The following is a 22,476-nucleotide window of genomic DNA, read 5'->3' on the forward strand; positions in this document are numbered from 1 at the left end:
TAACTGTGACGTCCTCTGTGTGTAGTGGAGAGGCCCGTAGGGCTGGACCAGGTGTCCAACGACACCAACAGTGGGCCGGTCAACTTCGGGGCAGGGCTGAAGACTAAGAAGGGGATGTTCCGGACCGTGGGACAGCTCTACAAGGAGTCCCTCACCAAGCTGATGGCAACACTACGCAACACCAACCCTAACTTCCTCCGCTGTATCATCCCCAACCACGAGAAGAAGGTGAGAGAGGAAGAGGGGAGGGGAGGGGAGGGTTAGGATGCTCACACAGCCAGGCTATTGATTGATTTCCCTCTATCTCTCAAACAGACACACTATATATTCAACTCTCTATCTCTCAAACAGACACACTATATATTCAACCCTCTATCTCTCAAACAGACACACTATATATTCAACCCTCTATCTCTCAAACAGACACACTATATATTCAACCCTCTATCTCTCAAACAGACACACTATATATTCAACCCTCTATCTCTCAAACAGACACACTATATATTCAACCCTCTATCTCTCAAACAGACACACTATATATTCAACCCTCTATCTCTCAAACAGACACACTATATATTCAACCCTCTATCTCTCAAACAGACACACTATATATTCAACCCTCTATCTCTCAAACAGACACACTATATATTCAACCCTCTATCTCTCAAACAGACACACTATATATTCAACCCTCTATCTCTCAAACAGACACACTATATATTCAACCCTCTATCTCTCAAACAGACACACTATATATTCAACCCTCTATCTCTCAAACAGACACACTATATATTCAACCCTCTATCTCTCAAACAGACACACTATATATTCAACCCTCTATCTCTCAAACAGACACACTATATATTCAACCCTCTATCTCTCAAACAGACACACTATATATTCAACCCTCTATCTCTCAAACAGACACACTATATATTCAACCCTCTATCTCTCAAACAGACACACTATATATTCAACCCTCTATCTCTCAAACAGACACACTATATATTCAACCCTCTATCTCTCAAACAGACACACTATATATTCAACCCTCTATCTCTCAAACAGACACACTATATATTCAACCCTCTATCTCTCAAACAGACACACTATATATTCAACCCTCTATCTCTCAAACAGACACACTATATATTCAACCCTCTATCTCTCAAACAGACACACTATATATTCAACCCTCTATCTCTCAAACAGACACACTATATATTCAACCCTCTATCTCTCAAACAGACACACTATATATTCAACCACAGGTCATAACCCTACTTTGTCTGTCTCTCTGTCTGTCTGTCTCTCTGACTGTCTCTCTGTCTGTCTGTCTCTCTGTCTGTCTGTCTCTCTGACTGTCTCTCTGTCTGTCTGTCTCTCTGACTGTCTCTCTGTGTCTGTCTCTCTGTGTCTGTCTTTTGTCTCTCTCTCTCTCTGTCTCTCTGTCTCTCTCTCTCTCTCTGTCTCTCTCTCTCTCTGTCTCTCTGTCTCTCTGTCTCTCTGTCTGTCTGTCTGTCTGTCTGTCTGTCTGTCTGTCTGTCTGTCTGTCTGTCTGTCTGTCTGTCTGTCTGTCTGTCTGTCTGTCTGTCTGTCTGTCTGTCTGTCTGTCTGTCTGTCTGTCTGTCTGTCTGTCGTGTCTGTCTGTCTGTCTGTGTGTGTGTGTGTGTGTGTGTGTGTCAGTCTGGTAAGCTGACTCCCCATCTAGTTCTGGACCAGCTGAGGTGTAATGGAGTCTTAGAGGGGATCCGTATCTGCAGACAGGGCTTCCCCAACCGCATCCCCTTCCAGGAGTTCAGACAGAGGTAACATGGGGCAGGGGGGTGTGTGTGTGTGTGTGTGTGCGTGTGTGTGTGTGTGTGTGTGTGTGTGTGTGTCTGTGTGTGTGTGTGTGTGTGTGTGTGTGTGGCAAGAGGAAACACTTAACATCCACAATGATCTGGCTACAGAAACACACATTCACCTGTCAGTGGACGTTGTCATGTAGAGAACACAATCCCAGTCTCTCTGTCTCTTCCTGTAGGTATGAGATCCTGACTCCTAATGCTATCCCTCGTACCTTCATGGACGGGAAGCAGGCCTGTGAACTCATGGTAAGTCCCATTGAACAGCTTAGCTGTACTGTCATTTACCAAAATAGGGCCCTATGTGTTGAAGCACATGCATATATGGACGTGATTTCCACTTTGAATCCATCCTCTCTCTGTCTCCAGATCAGTGCGTTGGAGCTGGACCGTAACCTGTTCAGAGTTGGGCAGAGCAAAGTGTTCTTCAGGGCTGGAGTCTTAGGCCACCTGGAGGAGGAGAGAGACCTGAAGATCACTGACACCATCATACGCTTCCAGAGCGCTGCCCGAGGATTCCTCGCGCGCAGGTGTGTTTTAGTGTGTGTCTTTGTCTCTCTCTCTCTCTCTCTCTCTCTCTGTGTTTTCTCTCTCTGTGTTGACTCTCTCTGTCTCTCTCTCTGGGTTGACTCTCTCTCTCTCTTGACTCTGTCTTTCTCTGTCTCTCTCTGTGTTGACTCTCTCTGTCTCTCTCTGTGTTGACTCTCTGACTCTCTCTGTCTCTCTCTGTGTTGACTCTCTCTGTCTCTCTCTCTGTGTTGACTCTCTCTGTCTCTCTCTCTGGGTTGACTCTCTCTCTCTTGACTCTGTCTTTCTCTGTCTCTCTCTGTGTTGACTCTCTCTGTCTCTCTCTGTGTTGACTCTCTGACTCTCTCTGTCTCTCTCTGTGTTGACTCTCTGTCTCTCTCTCTGGGTTGACTCTCTCTCTCTCTTGACTCTGTCTTTCTCTGTCTTTCTCTGTGTTGACTTTCTCTGTCTCTCTCTGTGTTGACTCTCTCTTTCTCTCTTTGTGTTGACTCTCTCTGTCTGTCTCTCTCTGACTCTCTCTGTGTTTTCTCTCTCTGTGTTGACTCTCTGACTCTCTCTGTCTCTCTCTGTGTTGACTCTCTCTGTCTCTCTCTGTGTTGACTCTCTCTGTCTCTCTCTGTGTTGACTCTCTCTGTCTCTCTCTGTGTTGACTCTCTCTGTCTCTCTCTGTGTTGACTCTCTCTGTCTCTCTCTGTGTTGACTCTCTCTGTCTCTCTCTTTGTGTTGACTCTCTCTGTCTGTCTCTCTCTGACTCTCTCTGTGTTTCTCTCTCTGTGTTGACTCTCTGACTCTCTCTGTCTCTCTCTGTGTTGACTCTCTCTGTCTCTCTCTGTGTTGACTCTCTCTGTCTCTCTCTGTGTTTTCTCTCTCTGTGTTGACTGTCTCTGTCTCTCTCTGAGTTGACTCTCTCTCTCTCGACTGTCTTTCTCTGTCTCTCTTTGTGTTGACTCTCTCTGTCTCTCTCTGTGTTGACTCTCTCTGTCTCTCTGTCTCTCTCTGTTTTCTCTCTCTGTGTTGACTCTCTCTGTCTCTCTCTCTGTGTTGACTCTCTCTGTCTCTCTCTCTGTGTTGACTCTCTCTGTCTCTCTCTTTGTGTTGACTCTGTCTGTCTCTCTCTCTGTCTCTGTGTTTTCTCTCTCTGTGTTGACTCTCTCTGTCTCTCTGTCTCTTCTCTCTCTGTGTTGACTCTCTCTCTCTCTCTGTCTCTCTCTTTGTGTTGACTCTGTCTGTCTGTCTCTGTCTCTGTGTTTTCTCTCACTGTGTTGACTCTCTCTGTGTTTTCTCTCTCTGTGTTGACTCTCTCTGTCTGTCTCTCTCTCTGTCTCTGTGTTTTCTCTCTCTGTGTTGACTCTGTCTGTCTCTCTCTCTGTCTCTGTGTTTTCTCTCTCTGTGTTGACTCTCTCGGTCTGTCTCTCTCTCTGTCTCTGTGTTTTCTCTCTCTGTGTTGACTCTCTCTGTCTCTCTGTCTCTCTCTGTCTCTCTCTGTCTCGGACTGTGTTGACTCTCTGTCTCTCTCTGTCTCGGACTGTGTTGACTCTCTGTCTCTCTCTGTAGGGCCTTCCTGAAGAAGCAGCAGCAGCTGAGTGCTATGAGAGTGATGCAGAGGAACTGTGCTGCCTACCTCAAACTCAGGAACTGGCAGTGGTGGAGGCTGTTCACCAAGGTACACACACACACACACACACACACACACACACACACACACACACACACACACACACACACACACACACACACACATACACATACACACAAACACATACACACTCTAGCACAGGTATGTGACCTAACCCGTGACCTCTGACCCGTGCCCCCCAGGTGAAGCCTCTGCTGCAGGTGACTCGTCAGGACGAGGAGATCCAGGTGAGGGAGGCGGAGCTTAAGAATGCCAAAGACAACCTGACCAGAGTGGAACAGGACTACACTGATCTGGAGAAGAAACACATACAGGTAACACACCTTTCCTTTCTCTATCTATCTATCTGGAGGTTTCTCTATCTATCTATCTGGAGGTTTATCTATCTATCTATCTGGAGGTTTCTCTATCTATCTGGAGGTTTATCTATCTATCTATCTGGAGGTTTCTCTATCTATCTATCTGGAGGTTTCTCTATCTATCTGGAGGTTTCTCTATCTATCTATCTGGAGGTTTATCTATCTATCTATCTGGAGGTTTCTCTATCTATCTGGAGGTTTATCTATCTATCTATCTGGAGGTTTCTCTATCTGGAGGTTTATCTATCTATCTATCTGGAGGTTTCTCTATCTATCTATCTGGAGGTTTCTCTATCTATCTGGAGGTTTATCTATCTATCTATCTGGAGGTTTCTCTATCTATCTATCTGGAGGTTTATCTATCTATCTATCTGGAGGTTTTCTCTATCTATCTGGAGGTTTCTCTATCTATCTATCTGGAGGTTTCTCTATCTATCTATCTGGAGGTTTCTCTATCTATCTGGAGGTTTCTCTATCTATCTATCTGGAGGTTTCTCTATCTATCTGGAGGTTTCTCTATCTATCTATCTGGAGGTTTCTCTATCTGGAGGTTTATCTATCTATCTATCTGGAGGTTTCTCTATCTATCTATCTGGAGGTTTCTCTATCTATCTATCTGGAGGTTTCTCTATCTATCTATCTGGAGGTTTATCTATCTATCTATCTGGAGGTTTATCTATCTATCTATCTGGAGGTTTCTCTATCTATCTGGAGGTTTCTCTATTATCTATCTGGAGGTTTCCCTATCTATCTATCTGGAGGTTTTCTCTATCTATCTGGAGGTTTCTCTGTCTATCTATCTGGAGGTTTCTCTGTCTATCTATCTGGAGGTTTCTCTGTCTATCTATCTGGAGGTTTATCTCTTGATCTATCTGGAGGTTTCTCTATCTATCTGGAGGTTTCTCTATCTATCTGGAGGTTTCTCTATCTATCTATCTGGAGGTTTCTCTATCTATCTGGAGGTTTCCCTATCTATCTATCTGGAGGTTTCTCTATCTATCTGGAGAATTTCTCTATCTATCCATCTGGAGGTTTATCTATCTATCTATCTGGAGGTTGATCTATCTATCTATCTGGAGGTTTCTCTATCTATCTATCTGGAGGTTTCTCTATCTATCTATCTATCTGGAGGTTTCTCTATCTATCCATCTATCTGGAGGTTTCTCTGTCTATCTATCTGGAGGTTTCTCTATCTATCTATCTGGAGATTTCTCTATCTATCTGGAGGTTTCTCTATCTATCTGGAGGTTTCTCTATCTATCTATCTGGAGGTTTCTCTATCTATCTATCTGGAGGTTACTCTATCTATCTATCTGGAGGTTCTCTATCTATCTGGAGGTTTCTCTATCTATCTGGAGGTTTATCTATCTATCTATCTGGAGGTTTCTCTATCTATCTATCTATCTGGAGGTTTCTCTATCTATCTATCTGGAGGTTTCTCTATCTATCTATCTGGAGGTTTCTCTATCTATCTATCTGGAGGTTTCTCTATCTATCTATCTGGAGGTTTCTCTATTTATCTATCTGGAGGTTTCTCTATCTATCTGGAGGTTTCTCTATCTATCTGGAGGTTTCTCTATCTATCTGGAGGTTCTCTATCTATCTATCTATCTGGAGGTTTCTCTGTCTATCTATCTGGAGATTTCTCTATCTATCTATCTGGAGATTTATCTATCTGGAGATTTCTCTATCTATCTATCTGGAGATTTCTCTATCTATCTGGAGGTTTCTCTATCTATCTATCTGGAGGTTCTCTATCTATCTATCTGGAGGTTTCTCTATCTATCTATCTATCTGGAGGTTTCTCTATCTATCTATCTGGAGGTTTCTCTATCTATCTATCTGGAGGTTTCTCTATCTATCTATCTGGAGGTTTCTCTATCTATCTGGAGGTTTCTCTATCTATCTATCTGGAGGTTTCTCTATCTATCTATCTGGAGGTTTCTCTATCTATCTGGAGGTTTCTCTATCTATCTGGAGGTCTATCTATCTATCTGGAGGTTTATCTATCTATCTGGAGGTTTATCTATTTATCTATCTGGAGGTTTCTCTATTTATCTATCTGGAGATTTATCTATCTGGAGGTTTATCTATCTATCTATCTGGAGGTTTCTCTATCTATCTATCTGGAGGTTTATCTATTTATCTATTTGGAGGTGTCTCTATCTATCTGGAGGTTTCTCTATCTATCTATCTGGAGGTTTTCTCTATCTATCTGGAGGTTTCTCTATCTATCTGGAGGTTTATCTATCTATCTATCTGGAGGTTTCTCTATCTATCTATCTATCTGGAGGTTTCTCTATCTATCTATCTGGAGGTTTCTCTATCTATCTATCTGGAGGTTTCTCTATCTATCTATCTGGAGGTTTCTCTATCTATCTATCTGGAGGTTTCTCTATTTATCTATCTGGAGGTTTCTCTATCTATCTGGAGGTTTCTCTATCTATCTGGAGGTTTCTCTATCTATCTGGAGGTTTCTCTATCTATCTATCTATCTGGAGGTTTCTCTGTCTATCTATCTGGAGATTTCTCTATCTATCTATCTGGAGATTTATCTATCTGGAGATTTCTCTATCTATCTATCTGGAGATTTCTCTATCTATCTGGAGGTTTCTCTATCTATCTATCTGGAGGTTTCTCTATCTATCTATCTGGAGGTTTCTCTATCTATCTATCTATCTGGAGGTTTCTCTATCTATCTATCTGGAGGTTTCTCTATCTATCTATCTGGAGATTTCTCTATCTATCTGGAGGTTTCTCTATCTATCTGGAGGTTCTCTATCTATCTATCTGGAGGTTTCTCTATCTATCTATCTGGAGGTTTCTCTATCTATCTGGAGGTTTCTCTATCTATCTATCTGGAGATTTCTCTATCTATCTGGAGGTTTCTCTATCTATCTGGAGGTTTCTCTATCTATCTATCTGGAGGTTTCTCTATCTATCTATCTGGAGGTTTCTCTATCTATCTGGAGGTCTATCTATCTATCTGGAGGTTTATCTATCTATCTGGAGGTTTCTCTATTTATCTATCTGGAGGTTTCTCTATTTATCTATCTGGAGATTTATCTATCTGGAGGTTTATCTATCTATCTATCTGGAGGTTTCTCTATCTATCTATCTGGAGGTTTATCTATTTATCTATTTGGAGGTGTCTCTATCTATCTGGAGGTTTCTCTATCTATCTATCTGGAGGTTTATCTATCTATCTATCTGGAGGTTTATCTATCTATCTATCTGGAGGTTTCTCTATCTATCTGGAGGTTTCTCTATCTATCTGGAGGTTTCCCTATCTATCTATCTGGAGGTTTTCTCTATCTATCTGGAGGTTTCTCTGTCTATCTATCTGGAGGTTTCTCTGTCTATCTATCTGGAGGTTTCTCTGTCTATCTATCTGGAGGTTTCTCTGTCTATCTGGAGGTTTCTCTATCTATCTGGAGGTTTCTCTATCTATCTGGAGGTTTCTCTATCTATCTATCTGGAGGTTTCTCTATCTATCTGGAGGTTTCCCTATCTATCTATCTGGAGGTTTCTCTATCTATCTGGAGAATTTCTCTATCTATCTATCTGGAGGTTTATCTATCTATCTATCTGGAGGTTGATCTATCTATCTATCTGGAGGTTTATCTATCTATCTATCTGGAGGTTTCTCTATCTATCTATCTATCTGGAGGTTTCTCTATCTATCCATCTATCTGGAGGTTTCTCTGTCTATCTATCTGGAGGTTTCTCTATCTATCTATCTGGAGATTTCTCTATCTATCTGGAGGTTTCTCTATCTATCTGGAGGTTTCTCTATCTATCTATCTGGAGGTTTCTCTATCTATCTATCTGGAGGTTACTCTATCTATCTATCTGGAGGTTTCTCTATCTATCTGGAGGTTTCTCTATCTATCTGGAGGTTTATCTATCTATCTATCTGGAGGTTTCTCTATCTATCTATCTATCTGGAGGTTTCTCTATCTATCTATCTGGAGGTTTCTCTATCTATCTATCTGGAGGTTTCTCTATCTATCTATCTGGAGGTTTCTCTATCTATCTATCTGGAGGTTTCTCTATTTATCTATCTGGAGGTTTCTCTATCTATCTGGAGGTTTCTCTATCTATCTGGAGGTTTCTCTATCTATCTGGAGGTTTCTCTATCTATCTATCTATCTGGAGGTTTCTCTGTCTATCTATCTGGAGATTTCTCTATCTATCTATCTGGAGATTTATCTATCTGGAGATTTCTCTATCTATCTATCTGGAGATTTCTCTATCTATCTGGAGGTTTCTCTATCTATCTATCTGGAGGTTTCTCTATCTATCTATCTGGAGGTTTCTCTATCTATCTATCTATCTGGAGGTTTCTCTATCTATCTATCTGGAGGTTTCTCTATCTGTCTATCTGGAGATTTCTCTATCTATCTGGAGGTTTCTCTATCTATCTGGAGGTTTCTCTATCTATCTATCTATCTGGAGGTTTATCTATCTGGAGGTTTCTCTATCTATCTATCTGGAGGTTTATCTATCTGGAGGTTTCTCTATCTATCTATCTGGAGGTTTCTCTATCTATCTATCTATCTGGAGGTTTATCTATCTATCTGGAGGTTTATCTATCTATCTATCTGGAGGTTTATCTATCTATCTATCTGGAGGTTTCTCTATCTATCTATCTGGAGGTTTATCTATCTATCTATCTGGAGGTTTCTCTATCTATCTGGAGGTTTCTCTATCTATCTATCTGGAGGTCTATCTATCTGGAGGTTTCTCTATCTATCTATCTGGAGGTTTCTCTATCTATCTATCTGGAGGTTTCTCTATCTATCTATCTGGAGGTTTCTCTATCTATCTATCTGGAGGATTTCTCTATCTATCTATCTGGAGGTTTCTCTATCCTATCTATCTGGAGGTTTCTCTATCTATCTGGAGGTTTCTCTATCTATCTATCTGGAGGTTTCTCTATCTATCTGGAGGTTTCTCTATCTATCTATCTGGAGGTTTATCTATCTATCTATCTGGAGGTTTATCTATCTATCTATCTATCTGGAGGTTTATCTATCTATCTATCTATCTGGAGGTTTCTCTATCTATCTATCTGGAGGTTTCTCTATCTATCTATCTGGAGGTTTCTCTATCTATCTATCTGGAGGTTTATCTATCTATCTATCTATCTGGAGGTTTCTCTATGTATCTATCTGGAGGTTTCTCTATCTATCTATCTGGAGGTTTATCTATCTGGAGGTCTTCTCTGTCTATCTATCTGGAGGTTTGTCTGTCTATCTATCTGGAGGTTTCTCTGTCTATCTGGAGGTTTCTCTATCTATCTGGAGGTTTCTCTATCTATCTGGAGGTTTCTCTATCTATCTATCTGGAGGTTTCTCTATCTATCTATCTGGAGGTTTCTCTATCTATCTATCTGGAGGTTTATCTATCTATCTATCTGGAGGTTTCTCTATCTATCTGGAGGTTTCTCTATCTATCTATCTGGAGGTTTCTCTATCTATCTATCTGGAGGTTTCTCTATCTATCTATCTGGAGGTTTCTCTATCTATCTATCTGGAGGTCTATCTATCTATCTATCCGGAGGTTTATCTATCTATCTATCTATCTGGAGGTTTATCTATCTATCTATCTATCTGGAGGTTTCTCTATCTATCTATCTATCTGGAGGTTTCTCTATCTATCTATCTGGAGGTTTCTCTGTCTATCTATCTGGAGATTTCTCTATCTATCTGGAAGTTTTCTCTATCTATCTGGAGGTTTCTCTATCTATCTGGAGGTTTCTCTATCTATCTATCTGGAGGTTTCTCTATCTATCTATCTGGAGGTTTCTCTATCTATCTGGAGGTTTCTCTATCTATCTATCTGGAGGTTTCTCTATCTATCTATCTGGAGGTTTCTCTATCTATCTATCTATCTGGAATTTTCTCTATCTTTCTATCTGGAGGTTTCTCTATCTATCTATCTGGAGGTTTCTCTATCTATCTATCTGGAGGTTTCTCTATCTATCTGGAGGTTTCTCTATCTATCTGGAGGTTTCTCTATCTATCTATCTGGAGGTTTCTCTATCTATCTATCTATCTGGAGGTTTCTCTGTCTATCTATCTGGAGGTTTCTCTGTCTATCTATCTGGAGGTTTCTCTGTCTATCTATCTGGAGGTTTCTCTGTCTATCTGGAGGTTTCTCTATCTATCTGGAGGTTTCTCTATCTATCTGGAGGTTTCTCTATCTATCTATCTGGAGGTTTCTCTATCTATCTGGAGGTTTCCCTATCTATCTATCTGGAGGTTTCTCTATCTATCTGGAGAATTTCTCTATCTATCTATCTGGAGGTTTATCTATCTATCTATCTGGAGGTTGATCTATCTATCTATCTGGAGGTTTATCTATCTATCTATCTGGAGGTTTCTCTATCTATCTATCTATCTGGAGGTTTCTCTATCTATCCATCTATCTGGAGGTTTCTCTGTCTATCTATCTGGAGGTTTCTCTATCTATCTATCTGGAGGTTTCTCTATCTATCTGGAGGTTTCTCTATCTATCTATCTGGAGGTTTCTCTATCTATCTGGAGGTTTCCCTATCTATCTATCTGGAGGTTTCTCTATCTATCTGGAGAATTTCTCTATCTATCTATCTGGAGATTTATCTATTTATCTATCTGGAGGTTTCTCTATCTATCTATCTGGAGGTTTCTCTATCTATCTATCTGGAGGTTTATCTATCTATCTATCTATCTGGAGGTTTCTCTATCTATCTGGAGGTTTCTCTATCTATCTGGAGGTTTATCTATCTATCTATCTGGAGGTTTCTCTATCTATCTATCTGGAGGTTTCTCTATCTATCTATCTGGAGGTTTCTCTATCTATCTATCTGGAGGTCTATCTATCTAGAGGTTTCTCTATCTATCTGGAGGTTTCTCTATCTAACTGGAGGTTTATCTATCTATCTATCTGGAGGTTTATCTATCTATCTATCTGGAGGTTTCTCTATCTATCTGGAGGTTTCTCTATCTATCTATCTGGAGGTTTCTCTATCTATCTATCTGGAGGTTTCTCTATCTATCTGGAGGTTTCTCTATCTATCTGGAGGTCTATCTATCTATCTGGAGGTCTATCTATCTATCTGGAGGTTTATCTATTTATCTATCTGGAGGTTTCTCTATTTATCTATCTGGAGGTTTATCTATCTGGAGGTTTATCTATCTGGAGGTTTATCTATCTATCTATCTGGAGGTTTCTCTATCTATCTATCTGGAGGTTTATCTATTTATCTATTTGGAGGTGTCTCTATCTATCTGGAGGTTTCTCTATCTATCTATCTGGAGGTTTATCTATCTATCTATCTGGAGGTTTCTCTGTCTATCTATCTGGAGGTTTCTCTATCTATCTGGAGGTTTCTCTATCTATCTGGAGGTTTCCCTATCTATCTATCTGGAGGTTTTCTCTATCTATCTGGAGGTTTCTCTGTCTATCTATCTGGAGGTTTCTCTGTCTATCTATCTGGAGGTTTCTCTGTCTATCTATCTGGAGGTTTCTCTGTCTATCTGGAGGTTTCTCTATCTATCTGGAGGTTTCTCTATCTATCTGGAGGTTTCTCTATCTATCTATCTGGAGGTTTCTCTATCTATCTGGAGGTTTCCCTATCTATCTATCTGGAGGTTTCTCTATCTATCTGGAGAATTTCTCTATCTATCTATCTGGAGGTTTATCTATCTATCTATCTGGAGGTTGATCTATCTATCTATCTGGAGGTTTCTCTATCTATCTATCTGGAGGTTTCTCTATCTATCTATCTGGAGGTTTCTCTATCTATCTATCTGGAGGTTTCTCTATCTATCTATCTGGAGGTTTCTCTATCTATCTATCTGGAGGTTTCTCTATCTATCTATCTGGAGGTTTATCTATCTATCTATCTGGAGGTTTATCTATCTATCTATCTGGAGGTTTATCTATCTATCTGGAGGTTTCTCTATCTATCTATCTGGAGGTTTATCTATCTGGAGGTTTCTCTGTCTATCTATCTGGAGGTTTGTCTGTCTATCTATCTGGAGGTTTCTCTGTCTATCTGGAGGTTTCTCTATCTATCTGGAGGTTTCTCTATCTATCTGGAGGTTTCTCTATCTATATATCTGGAGGTTTCTCTATCTATCTATCTGGAGGTTTATCTATCTATCTATCTGGAGGTTTCTCTATCTATCTGGAGGTTTCTCTATCTATCTATCTGGAGGTTTCTCTATCTATCTATCTGGAGGTTTCTCTATCTATCTATCTGGAGGTCTATCTATCTATCCGGAGGTTTATCTATCTATCTATCTATCTGGAGGTTTATCTATCTATCTATCTGGAGGTTTCTCTATCTATCTATCTATCTGGAGGTTTCTCTATCTATCTATCTATCTGGAGGTTTCTCTATCTATCTATCTGGAGGTTTCTCTGTCTATCTATCTGGAGATTTCTCTATCTATCTGGAAGTTTTCTCTATCTATCTGGAGGTTTCTCTATCTATCTGGAGGTTTCTCTATCTATCTATCTGGAGGTTTCTCTATCTATCTATCTGGAGGTTTCTCTATCTATCTATCTATCTGGAATTTTCTCTATCTTTCTATCTGGAGGTTTCTCTATCTATCTATCTGGAGGTTTCTCTATCTATCTATGTGGAGGTTTCTCTATCTATCTGGAGGTTTCTCTATCTATCTGGAGGTTTCTCTATCTATCTATCTGGAGGTTTCTCTATCTATCTATCTATCTGGAGGTTTCTCTGTCTATCTATCTGGAGGTTTCTCTGTCTATCTATCTGGAGGTTTCTCTGTCTATCTATCTGGAGGTTTCTCTGTCTATCTGGAGGTTTCTCTATCTATCTGGAGGTTTCTCTATCTATCTGGAGGTTTCTCTATCTATCTATCTGGAGGTTTCTCTATCTATCTGGAGGTTTCCCTATCTATCTATCTGGAGGTTTCTCTATCTATCTGGAGAATTTCTCTATCTATCTATCTGGAGGTTTATCTATCTATCTATCTGGAGGTTGATCTATCTATCTATCTGGAGGTTTATCTATCTATCTATCTGGAGGTTTCTCTATCTATCTATCTATCTGGAGGTTTCTCTGTCTATCTATCTGGAGGTTTCTCTATCTATCTATCTGGAGGTTTCTCTATCTATCTGGAGGTTTCTCTATCTATCTATCTGGAGGTTTCTCTATCTATCTGGAGGTTTCCCTATCTATCTCTCTGGAGGTTTCTCTATCTATCTGGAGAATTTCTCTATCTATCTATCTGGAGATTTATCTATTTATCTATCTGGAGGTTTCTCTATCTATCTATCTGGAGGTTTCTCTATCTATCTATCTGGAGGTTTATCTATCTATCTATCTATCTGGAGGTTTCTCTATCTATCTGGAGGTTTCTCTATCTATCTGGAGGTTTATCTATCTATCTATCTGGAGGTTTCTCTATCTATCTATCTGGAGGTTTCTCTATCTATCTATCTGGAGGTTTCTCTATCTATCTATCTGGAGGTCTATCTATCTAGAGGTTTCTCTATCTATCTGGAGGTTTCTCTATCTAACTGGAGGTTTATCTATCTATCTATCTGGAGGTTTCTCTATCTATCTATCTGGAGGTTTCTCTATCTATCTGGAGGTTTCTCTATCTATCTATCTGGAGGTTTCTCTATCTATCTGGAGGTTTCCCTATCTATCTATCTGGAGGTTTCTCTATCTATCTGGAGAATTTCTCTATCTATCTATCTGGAGATTTATCTATTTATCTATCTGGAGGTTTCTCTATCTATCTATCTGGAGGTTTCTCTATCTATCTATCTGGAGGTTTATCTATCTATCTATCTATCTGGAGGTTTCTCTATCTATCTGGAGGTTTCTCTATCTATCTGGAGGTTTATCTATCTATCTATCTGGAGGTTTCTCTATCTATCTATCTGGAGGTTTCTCTATCTATCTATCTGGAGGTTTCTCTATCTATCTATCTGGAGGTCTATCTATCTAGAGGTTTCTCTATCTATCTGGAGGTTTCTCTATCTAACTGGAGGTTTATCTATCTATCTATCTGGAGGTTTATCTATCTATCTATCTGGAGGTTTCTCTATCTATCTGGAGGTTTCTCTATCTATCTATCTGGAGGTTTCTCTATCTATCTATCTGGAGGTTTCTCTATCTATCTGGAGGTTTCTCTATCTATCTGGAGGTCTATCTATCTATCTGGAGGTCTATCTATCTATCTGGAGGTTTATCTATTTATCTATCTGGAGGTTTCTCTATTTATCTATCTGGAGGTTTATCTATCTGGAGGTTTATCTATCTGGAGGTTTATCTATCTATCTATCTGGAGGTTTCTCTATCTATCTATCTGGAGGTTTATCTATTTATCTATTTGGAGGTGTCTCTATCTATCTGGAGGTTTCTCTATCTATCTATCTGGAGGTTTCTCTATCTATCTATCTGGAGGTTTATCTATCTATCTATCTGGAGGTTTATCTATCTATCTATCTGGAGGTTTCTCTATCTATCTGGAGGTTTCTCTATCTATCTGGAGGTTTCCCTATCTATCTATCTGGAGGTTTTCTCTATCTATCTGGAGGTTTCTCTGTCTATCTATCTGGAGGTTTCTCTGTCTATCTATCTGGAGGTTTCTCTGTCTATCTATCTGGAGGTTTCTCTGTCTATCTGGAGGTTTCTCTATCTATCTGGAGGTTTCTCTATCTATCTGGAGGTTTCTCTATCTATCTATCTGGAGGTTTCTCTATCTATCTGGAGGTTTCCCTATCTATCTATCTGGAGGTTTCTCTATCTATCTGGATAATTTCTCTATCTATCTATCTGGAGGTTTATCTATCTATCTATCTGGAGGTTGATCTATCTATCTATCTGGAGGTTTCTCTATCTATCTATCTGGAGGTTTCTCTATCTATCTATCTGGAGGTTTCTCTATCTATCTATCTGGAGGTTTCTCTATCTATCTATCTGGAGGTTTCTCTATCTATCTGGAGGTTTATCTATCTATCTGGAGGTTTCTCTATCTATCTGGAGGTTTATCTATCTATCTATCTGGAGGTTTATCTATCTATCTATCTGGAGGTTTATCTATCTATCTATCTGGAGGTTTATCTATCTATCTATCTGGAGGTTTATCTATCTATCTGGAGGTTTATCTATCTATCTATCTGGAGGTTTCTCTATCTATCTGGAGGTTTCTCTATCTATCTGGAGGTTTCTCTATCTATCTATCTGGAGGTTTATCTATCTATCTATCTGGAGGTTTCTCTATCTATCTATCTGGAGGTTTCTCTATCTATCTATCTGGAGGTTTCTCTATCTATCTATCTATCTGGAATTTTCTCTATCTTTCTATCTGGAGGTTTCTCTATCTATCTATCTGGAGGTTTCTCTATCTATCTATCTGGAGGTTTCTCTATCTATCTGGAGGTTTCTCTATCTATCTGGAGGTTTCTCTATCTATCTATCTGGAGGTTTCTCTATCTATCTATCTATCTGGAGGTTTCTCTGTCTATCTATCTGGAGGTTTCTCTGTCTATCTATCTGGAGGTTTCTCTGTCTATCTATCTGGAGGTTTCTCTGTCTATCTGGAGGTTTCTCTATCTATCTGGAGGTTTCTCTATCTATCTGGAGGTTTCTCTATCTATCTATCTGGAGGTTTCTCTATCTATCTGGAGGTTTCCCTATCTATCTATCTGGAGGTTTCTCTATCTATCTGGAGAATTTCTCTATCTATCTATCTGGAGGTTTATCTATCTATCTATCTGGAGGTTGATCTATCTATCTATCTGGAGGTTTATCTATCTATCTATCTGGAGGTTTCTCTATCTATCTATCTATCTGGAGGTTTCTCTATCTATCCATCTATCTGGAGGTTTCTCTGTCTATCTATCTGGAGGTTTCTCTATCTATCTATCTGGAGGTTTCTCTATCTATCTGGAGGTTTCTCTATCTATCTATCTGGAGGTTTCTCTATCTATCTGGAGGTTTCCCTATCTATCTATCTGGAGGTTTCTCTATCTATCTGGAGAATTTCTCTATCTATCTATCTGGAGATTTATCTATTTATCTATCTGGAGGTTTCTCTATCTATCTATCTGGAGGTTTCTCTATCTATCTATCTGGAGGTTTATCTATCTATCTATCTATCTGGAGGTTTCTCTATCTATCTGGAGGTTTCTCTATCTATCTGGAGGTTTCTCTATCTATCTGGAGGTTTATCTATCTATCTATCTGGAGGTTTCTCTATCTATCTATCTGGAGGTTTCTCTATCTATCTATCTGGAGGTTTCTCTATCTATCTATCTGGAGGTCTATCTATCTAGAGGTTTCTCTATCTATCTGGAGGTTTCTCTATCTAACTGGAGGTTTATCTATCTATCTATCTGGAGGTTTATCTATCTATCTATCTGGAGGTTTCTCTATCTATCTGGAGGTTTCTCTATCTATCTATCTGGAGGTTTCTCTATCTATCTATCTGGAGGTTTCTCTATCTATCTATCTGGAGGTTTCTCTATCTATCTGGAGGTTTCTCTATCTATCTGGAGGTCTATCTATCTATCTGGAGGTCTATCTATCTATCTGGAGGTTTATCTATTTATCTATCTGGAGGTTTCTCTATTTATCTATCTGGAGGTTTATCTATCTGGAGGTTTATCTATCTGGAGGTTTATCTATCTATCTATCTGGAGGTTTCTCTATCTATCTATCTGGAGGTTTATCTATTTATCTATTTGGAGGTGTCTCTATCTATCTGGAGGTTTATCTATCTATCTATCTGGAGGTTTATCTATCTATCTATCTGGAGGTTTCTCTATCTATCTGGAGGTTTCTCTATCTATCTGGAGGTTTCCCTATCTATCTATCTGGAGGTTTTCTCTATCTATCTGGAGGTTTCTCTGTCTATCTATCTGGAGGTTTCTCTGTCTATCTATCTGGAGGTTTCTCTGTCTATCTATCTGGAGGTTTCTCTGTCTATCTGGAGGTTTCTCTATCTATCTGGAGGTTTCTCTATCTATCTGGAGGTTTCTCTATCTATCTATCTGGAGGTTTCTCTATCTATCTGGAGGTTTCCCTATCTATCTATCTGGAGGTTTCTCTATCTATCTGGAGAATTTCTCTATCTATCTATCTGGAGGTTTATCTATCTATCTATCTGGAGGTTGATCTATCTATCTATCTGGAGGTTTCTCTATCTATCTATCTGGAGGTTTCTCTATCTATCTATCTGGAGGTTTCTCTATCTATCTATCTGGAGGTTTCTCTATCTATCTATCTGGAGGTTTCTCTATCTATCTATCTGGAGGTTTCTCTATCTATCTGGAGGTTTATCTATCTATCTGGAGGTTTCTCTATCTATCTGGAGGTTTATCTATCTATCTATCTGGAGGTTTATCTATCTATCTATCTGGAGGTTTCTCTATCTATCTATCTGGAGGTTTCTCTATCTATCTGGAGGTTTCTCTATCTATCTATCTGGAGGTTTCTCTATCTATCTGGAGGTTTATCTATCTATCTATCTGGAGGTTTCTCTATCTATCTATCTGGAGGTTTCTCTATCTATCTATCTGGAGGTTTCTCTATCTATCTGGAGGTTTATCTATCTATCTATCTGGAGGTTTCTCTATCTATCTATCTGGAGGTTTCTCTATCTATCTGGAGGTTTCTCTATCTATCTGGAGGTTTATCTATCTATCTGGAGGTTTCTCTATCTATCTATCTGGAGGTTTATCTATCTATCTATCTGGAGGTTTATCTATCTATCTATCTGGAGATTTATCTATCTATCTGGAGGTTTATCTATCTATCTATCTGGAGGTTTCTCTATCTATCTAGAGGTTTCTCTATCTATCTGGAGGTTTATCTATCTATCTATCTGGAGATTTCTCTATCTATCTATCTGGAGGTTTCTCTATCTATCTATCTGGAGGTTTCTCTATCTATCTGGAGGTTTCTCTATCTATCTGGAGGTTTATCTATCTATCTATCTGGAGGTTTCTCTATCTATCTGGAGGTTTATCTATCTATCTATCTGGAGGTTTCTCTATCTATCTGGAGGTTTATCTATCTATCTGGAGGTTTATCTATCTATCTATCTATCTGGAGGTTTCTCTATCTATCTATCTATCTGGAGGTTTCTCTATCTATCTGGAGATTTATCTATCTATCTATCTATCTGGAGGTTTCTCTATCTATCTGGAGGTTTCTCTATCTATCTATCTGGAGGTTTATCTATCTATCTATCTATCTGGAGGTTTCTCTATCTATCTGGAGGTTTATCTATCTATCTATCTGGAGGTTTCTCTATCTATCTATCTGGAGGTTTCTCTATCTATCTGGAGGTTTCTCTATCTATCTATCTGGAGGTTTCTCTATCTATCTGGAGGTTTCCCTATCTATCTATCTGGAGGTTTATCTATCTGGAGGTTTATCTATCTGGAGGTTTATCTATCTATCTATCTGGAGGTTTCTCTATCTATCTATCTGGAGGTTTATCTATTTATCTATTTGGAGGTGTCTCTATCTATCTGGAGGTTTATCTATCTATCTATCTGGAGGTTTATCTATCTATCTATCTGGAGGTTTCTCTATCTATCTGGAGGTTTCTCTATCTATCTGGAGGTTTCCCTATCTATCTATCTGGAGGTTTTCTCTATCTATCTGGAGGTTTCTCTGTCTATCTATCTGGAGGTTTCTCTGTCTATCTATCTGGAGGTTTCTCTGTCTATCTATCTGGAGGTTTCTCTGTCTATCTGGAGGTTTCTCTATCTATCTGGAGGTTTCTCTATCTATCTGGAGGTTTCTCTATCTATCTATCTGGAGGTTTCTCTATCTATCTGGAGGTTTCCCTATCTATCTATCTGGAGGTTTCTCTATCTATCTGGAGAATTTCTCTATCTATCTATCTGGAGGTTTATCTATCTATCTATCTGGAGGTTGATCTATCTATCTATCTGGAGGTTTCTCTATCTATCTATCTGGAGGTTTCTCTATCTATCTGGAGGTTTCTCTATCTATCTATCTGGAGGTTTCTCTATCTATCTATCTGGAGGTTTCTCTATCTATCTATCTGGAGGTTTCTCTATCTATCTGGAGGTTTATCTATCTATCTGGAGGTTTCTCTATCTATCTGGAGGTTTATCTATCTATCTATCTGGAGGTTTATCTATCTATCTATCTGGAGGTTTCTCTATCTATCTATCTGGAGGTTTCTCTATCTATCTGGAGGTTTCTCTATCTATCTATCTGGAGGTTTCTCTATCTATCTGGAGGTTTATCTATCTATCTATCTGGAGGTTTCTCTATCTATCTATCTGGAGGTTTCTCTATCTATCTATCTGGAGGTTTCTCTATCTATCTGGAGGTTTATCTATCTATCTATCTGGAGGTTTCTCTATCTATCTATCTGGAGGTTTCTCTATCTATCTGGAGGTTTCTCTATCTATCTGGAGGTTTATCTATCTATCTGGAGGTTTCTCTATCTATCTATCTGGAGGTTTATCTATCTATCTATCTGGAGGTTTATCTATCTATCTATCTGGAGATTTATCTATCTATCTGGAGGTTTATCTATCTATCTATCTGGAGGTTTCTCTATCTATCTAGAGGTTTCTCTATCTATCTGGAGGTTTATCTATCTATCTATCTGGAGATTTCTCTATCTATCTATCTGGAGGTTTCTCTATCTATCTATCTGGAGGTTTCTCTATCTATCTGGAGGTTTCTCTATCTATCTGGAGGTTTATCTATCTATCTATCTGGAGGTTTCTCTATCTATCTGGAGGTTTATCTATCTATCTATCTGGAGGTTTCTCTATCTATCTGGAGGTTTATCTATCTATCTGGAGGTTTATCTATCTATCTATCTATCTGGAGGTTTCTCTATCTATCTATCTATCTGGAGGTTTCTCTATCTATCTGGAGATTTATCTATCTATCTATCTATCTGGAGGTTTCTCTATCTATCTGGAGGTTTCTCTATCTATCTATCTGGAGGTTTATCTATCTATCTATCTATCTGGAGGTTTCTCTATCTATCTGGAGGTTTATCTATCTATCTATCTGGAGGTTTCTCTATCTATCTATCTGGAGGTTTCTCTATCTATCTGGAGATTTATCTATCTATCTATCTGGAGATTTATCTATCTATCTATCTGGAGGTTTCTCTATCTATCTATCTGGAGGTCTATCTATCTAGAGGTTTCTCTATCTATCTGGAGGTTTCTCTATCTAACTGGAGGTTTATCTATCTATCTATCTGGAGGTTTATCTATCTATCTATCTGGAGGTTTCTCTATCTATCTGGAGGTTTCTCTATCTATCTATCTGGAGGTCTATCTATCTATCTGGAGGTTTATCTATCTATCTGGAGGTTTATCTATTTATCTATCTGGAGGTTTCTCTATTTATCTATCTGGAGGTTTATCTATCTGGAGGTTTATCTATCTATCTATCTGGAGATTTCTCTATCTATCTATCTGGAGGTTTCTCTATCTATCTATCTGGAGGTTTATCTATTTATCTATTTGGAGGTGTCTCGCTCTATCTGGAGGTTTCTCTATCTATCTATCTGGAGGTTTCTCTATCTATCTATCTGGAGGTTTATCTATCTATCTATCTGGAGAATTTATCTATCTATCTATCTGGAGGTTTCTCTATCTATCTGGAGGTTTCTCTATCTATCTGGAGGTTTCCCTATCTATCTATCTGGAGGTTTTCTCTATCTATCTGGAGGTTTCTCTGTCTATCTATCTGGAGGTTTCTCTGTCTATCTATCTGGAGGTTTCTCTGTCTATCTGGAGGTTTCTCTATCTATCTGGAGGTTTCTCTATCTATCTATCTGGAGGTTTCTCTATCTATCTGGAGGTTTCCCTATCTATCTATCTGGAGGTTTCTCTATCTATCTGGAGAATTTCTCTATCTATCTATCTGGAGGTTTATCTATCTATCTATCTGGAGGTTGATCTATCTATCTATCTGGAGGTTTATCTATCTATCTATCTGTAGGTTTCTCTATCTATCTATCTATCTGGAGGTTTCTCTATCTATCCATCTATCTGGAGGTTTCTCTGTCTATCTATCTGGAGGTTTCTCTATCTATCTATCTGGAGGTTTCTCTATCTATCTGGAGGTTTCTCTATCTATCTATCTGGAGGTTTCTCTATCTATCTGGAGGTTTCCCTATCTATCTATCTGGAGGTTTCTCTATCTATCTGGAGAATTTCTCTATCTATCTATCTGGAGATTTATCTATCTGGAGGTTTCTCTATCTATCTATCTGGAGGTTTCTCTATCTATCTATCTGGAGGTTTATCTATCTATCTATCTATCTGGAGGTTTCTCTATCTATCTGGAGGTTTCTCTATCTATCTGGAGGTTTATCTATCTATCTATCTGGAGGTTTCTCTATCTATCTATCTGGAGGTTTCTCTATCTATCTGGAGATTTATCTATCTATCTATCTGGAGATTTATCGATCTATCTATCTGGAGGTTTCTCTATCTATCTATCTGGAGGTCTATCTATCTAGAGGTTTCTCTATCTATCTGGAGGTTTCTCTATCTAACTGGAGGTTTATCTATCTATCTATCTGGAGGTTTATCTATCTATCTATCTGGAGGTTTCTCTATCTATCTGGAGGTTTCTCTATCTATCTATCTGGAGGTTTCTCTATCTATCTATCTGGAGGTTTCTCTATCTATCTGGAGGTTTCTCTATCTATCTGGAGGTCTATCTATCTATCTGGAGGTTTATCTATCTATCTGGAGGTTTATCTATTTATCTATCTGGAGGTTTCTCTATTTATCTATCTGGAGGTTTATCTATCTGGAGGTTTATCTATCTATCTATCTGGAGGTTTCTCTATCTATCTATCTGGAGGTTTATCTATCTATCTATCTGGAGGTTTATCTATCTATCTATCTGGAGGTTTCTCTATCTATCTGGAGGTTTCTCTATCTATCTGGAGGTTTCCCTATCTATCTATCTGGAGGTTTTCTCTATCTATCTGGAGGTTTCTCTGTCTATCTATCTGGAGGTTTCTCTGTCTATCTATCTGGAGGTTTCTCTGTCTATCTATCTGGAGGTTTCTCTGTCTATCTGGAGGTTTCTCTATCT

General features: G+C 39.0%; 1 protein-coding gene across 5 annotated transcripts in view; it reads left to right on the top strand.

The window, feature by feature from the left end:
- LOC106605745 (uncharacterized) overlaps nt 1–22,476 on the top strand; it is a 104,407-nt gene that overhangs the window by 47,601 nt on the left and 34,330 nt on the right. For all 5 annotated transcript variants that reach the window (XM_082960630.1, XM_082960633.1, XM_082960634.1 and 2 more), the window contains 6 exons: nt 26–228; nt 1,690–1,811; nt 2,030–2,099; nt 2,220–2,380; nt 3,933–4,041; nt 4,197–4,328. In XM_082960630.1, coding sequence (XP_082816756.1) covers nt 26–228; nt 1,690–1,811; nt 2,030–2,099; nt 2,220–2,380; nt 3,933–4,041; nt 4,197–4,328 — 797 coding nt within the window. The remainder of the gene's footprint in view (nt 1–25; nt 229–1,689; nt 1,812–2,029; nt 2,100–2,219; nt 2,381–3,932; nt 4,042–4,196; nt 4,329–22,476) is intronic.

This window comes from Salmo salar, chromosome 02 (genome assembly GCF_965601325.2).
Source record: "Salmo salar chromosome 02, fSalSal1, whole genome shotgun sequence".
In the NCBI taxonomy this organism is placed as follows: Eukaryota; Metazoa; Chordata; class Actinopteri; order Salmoniformes; family Salmonidae; genus Salmo; species Salmo salar.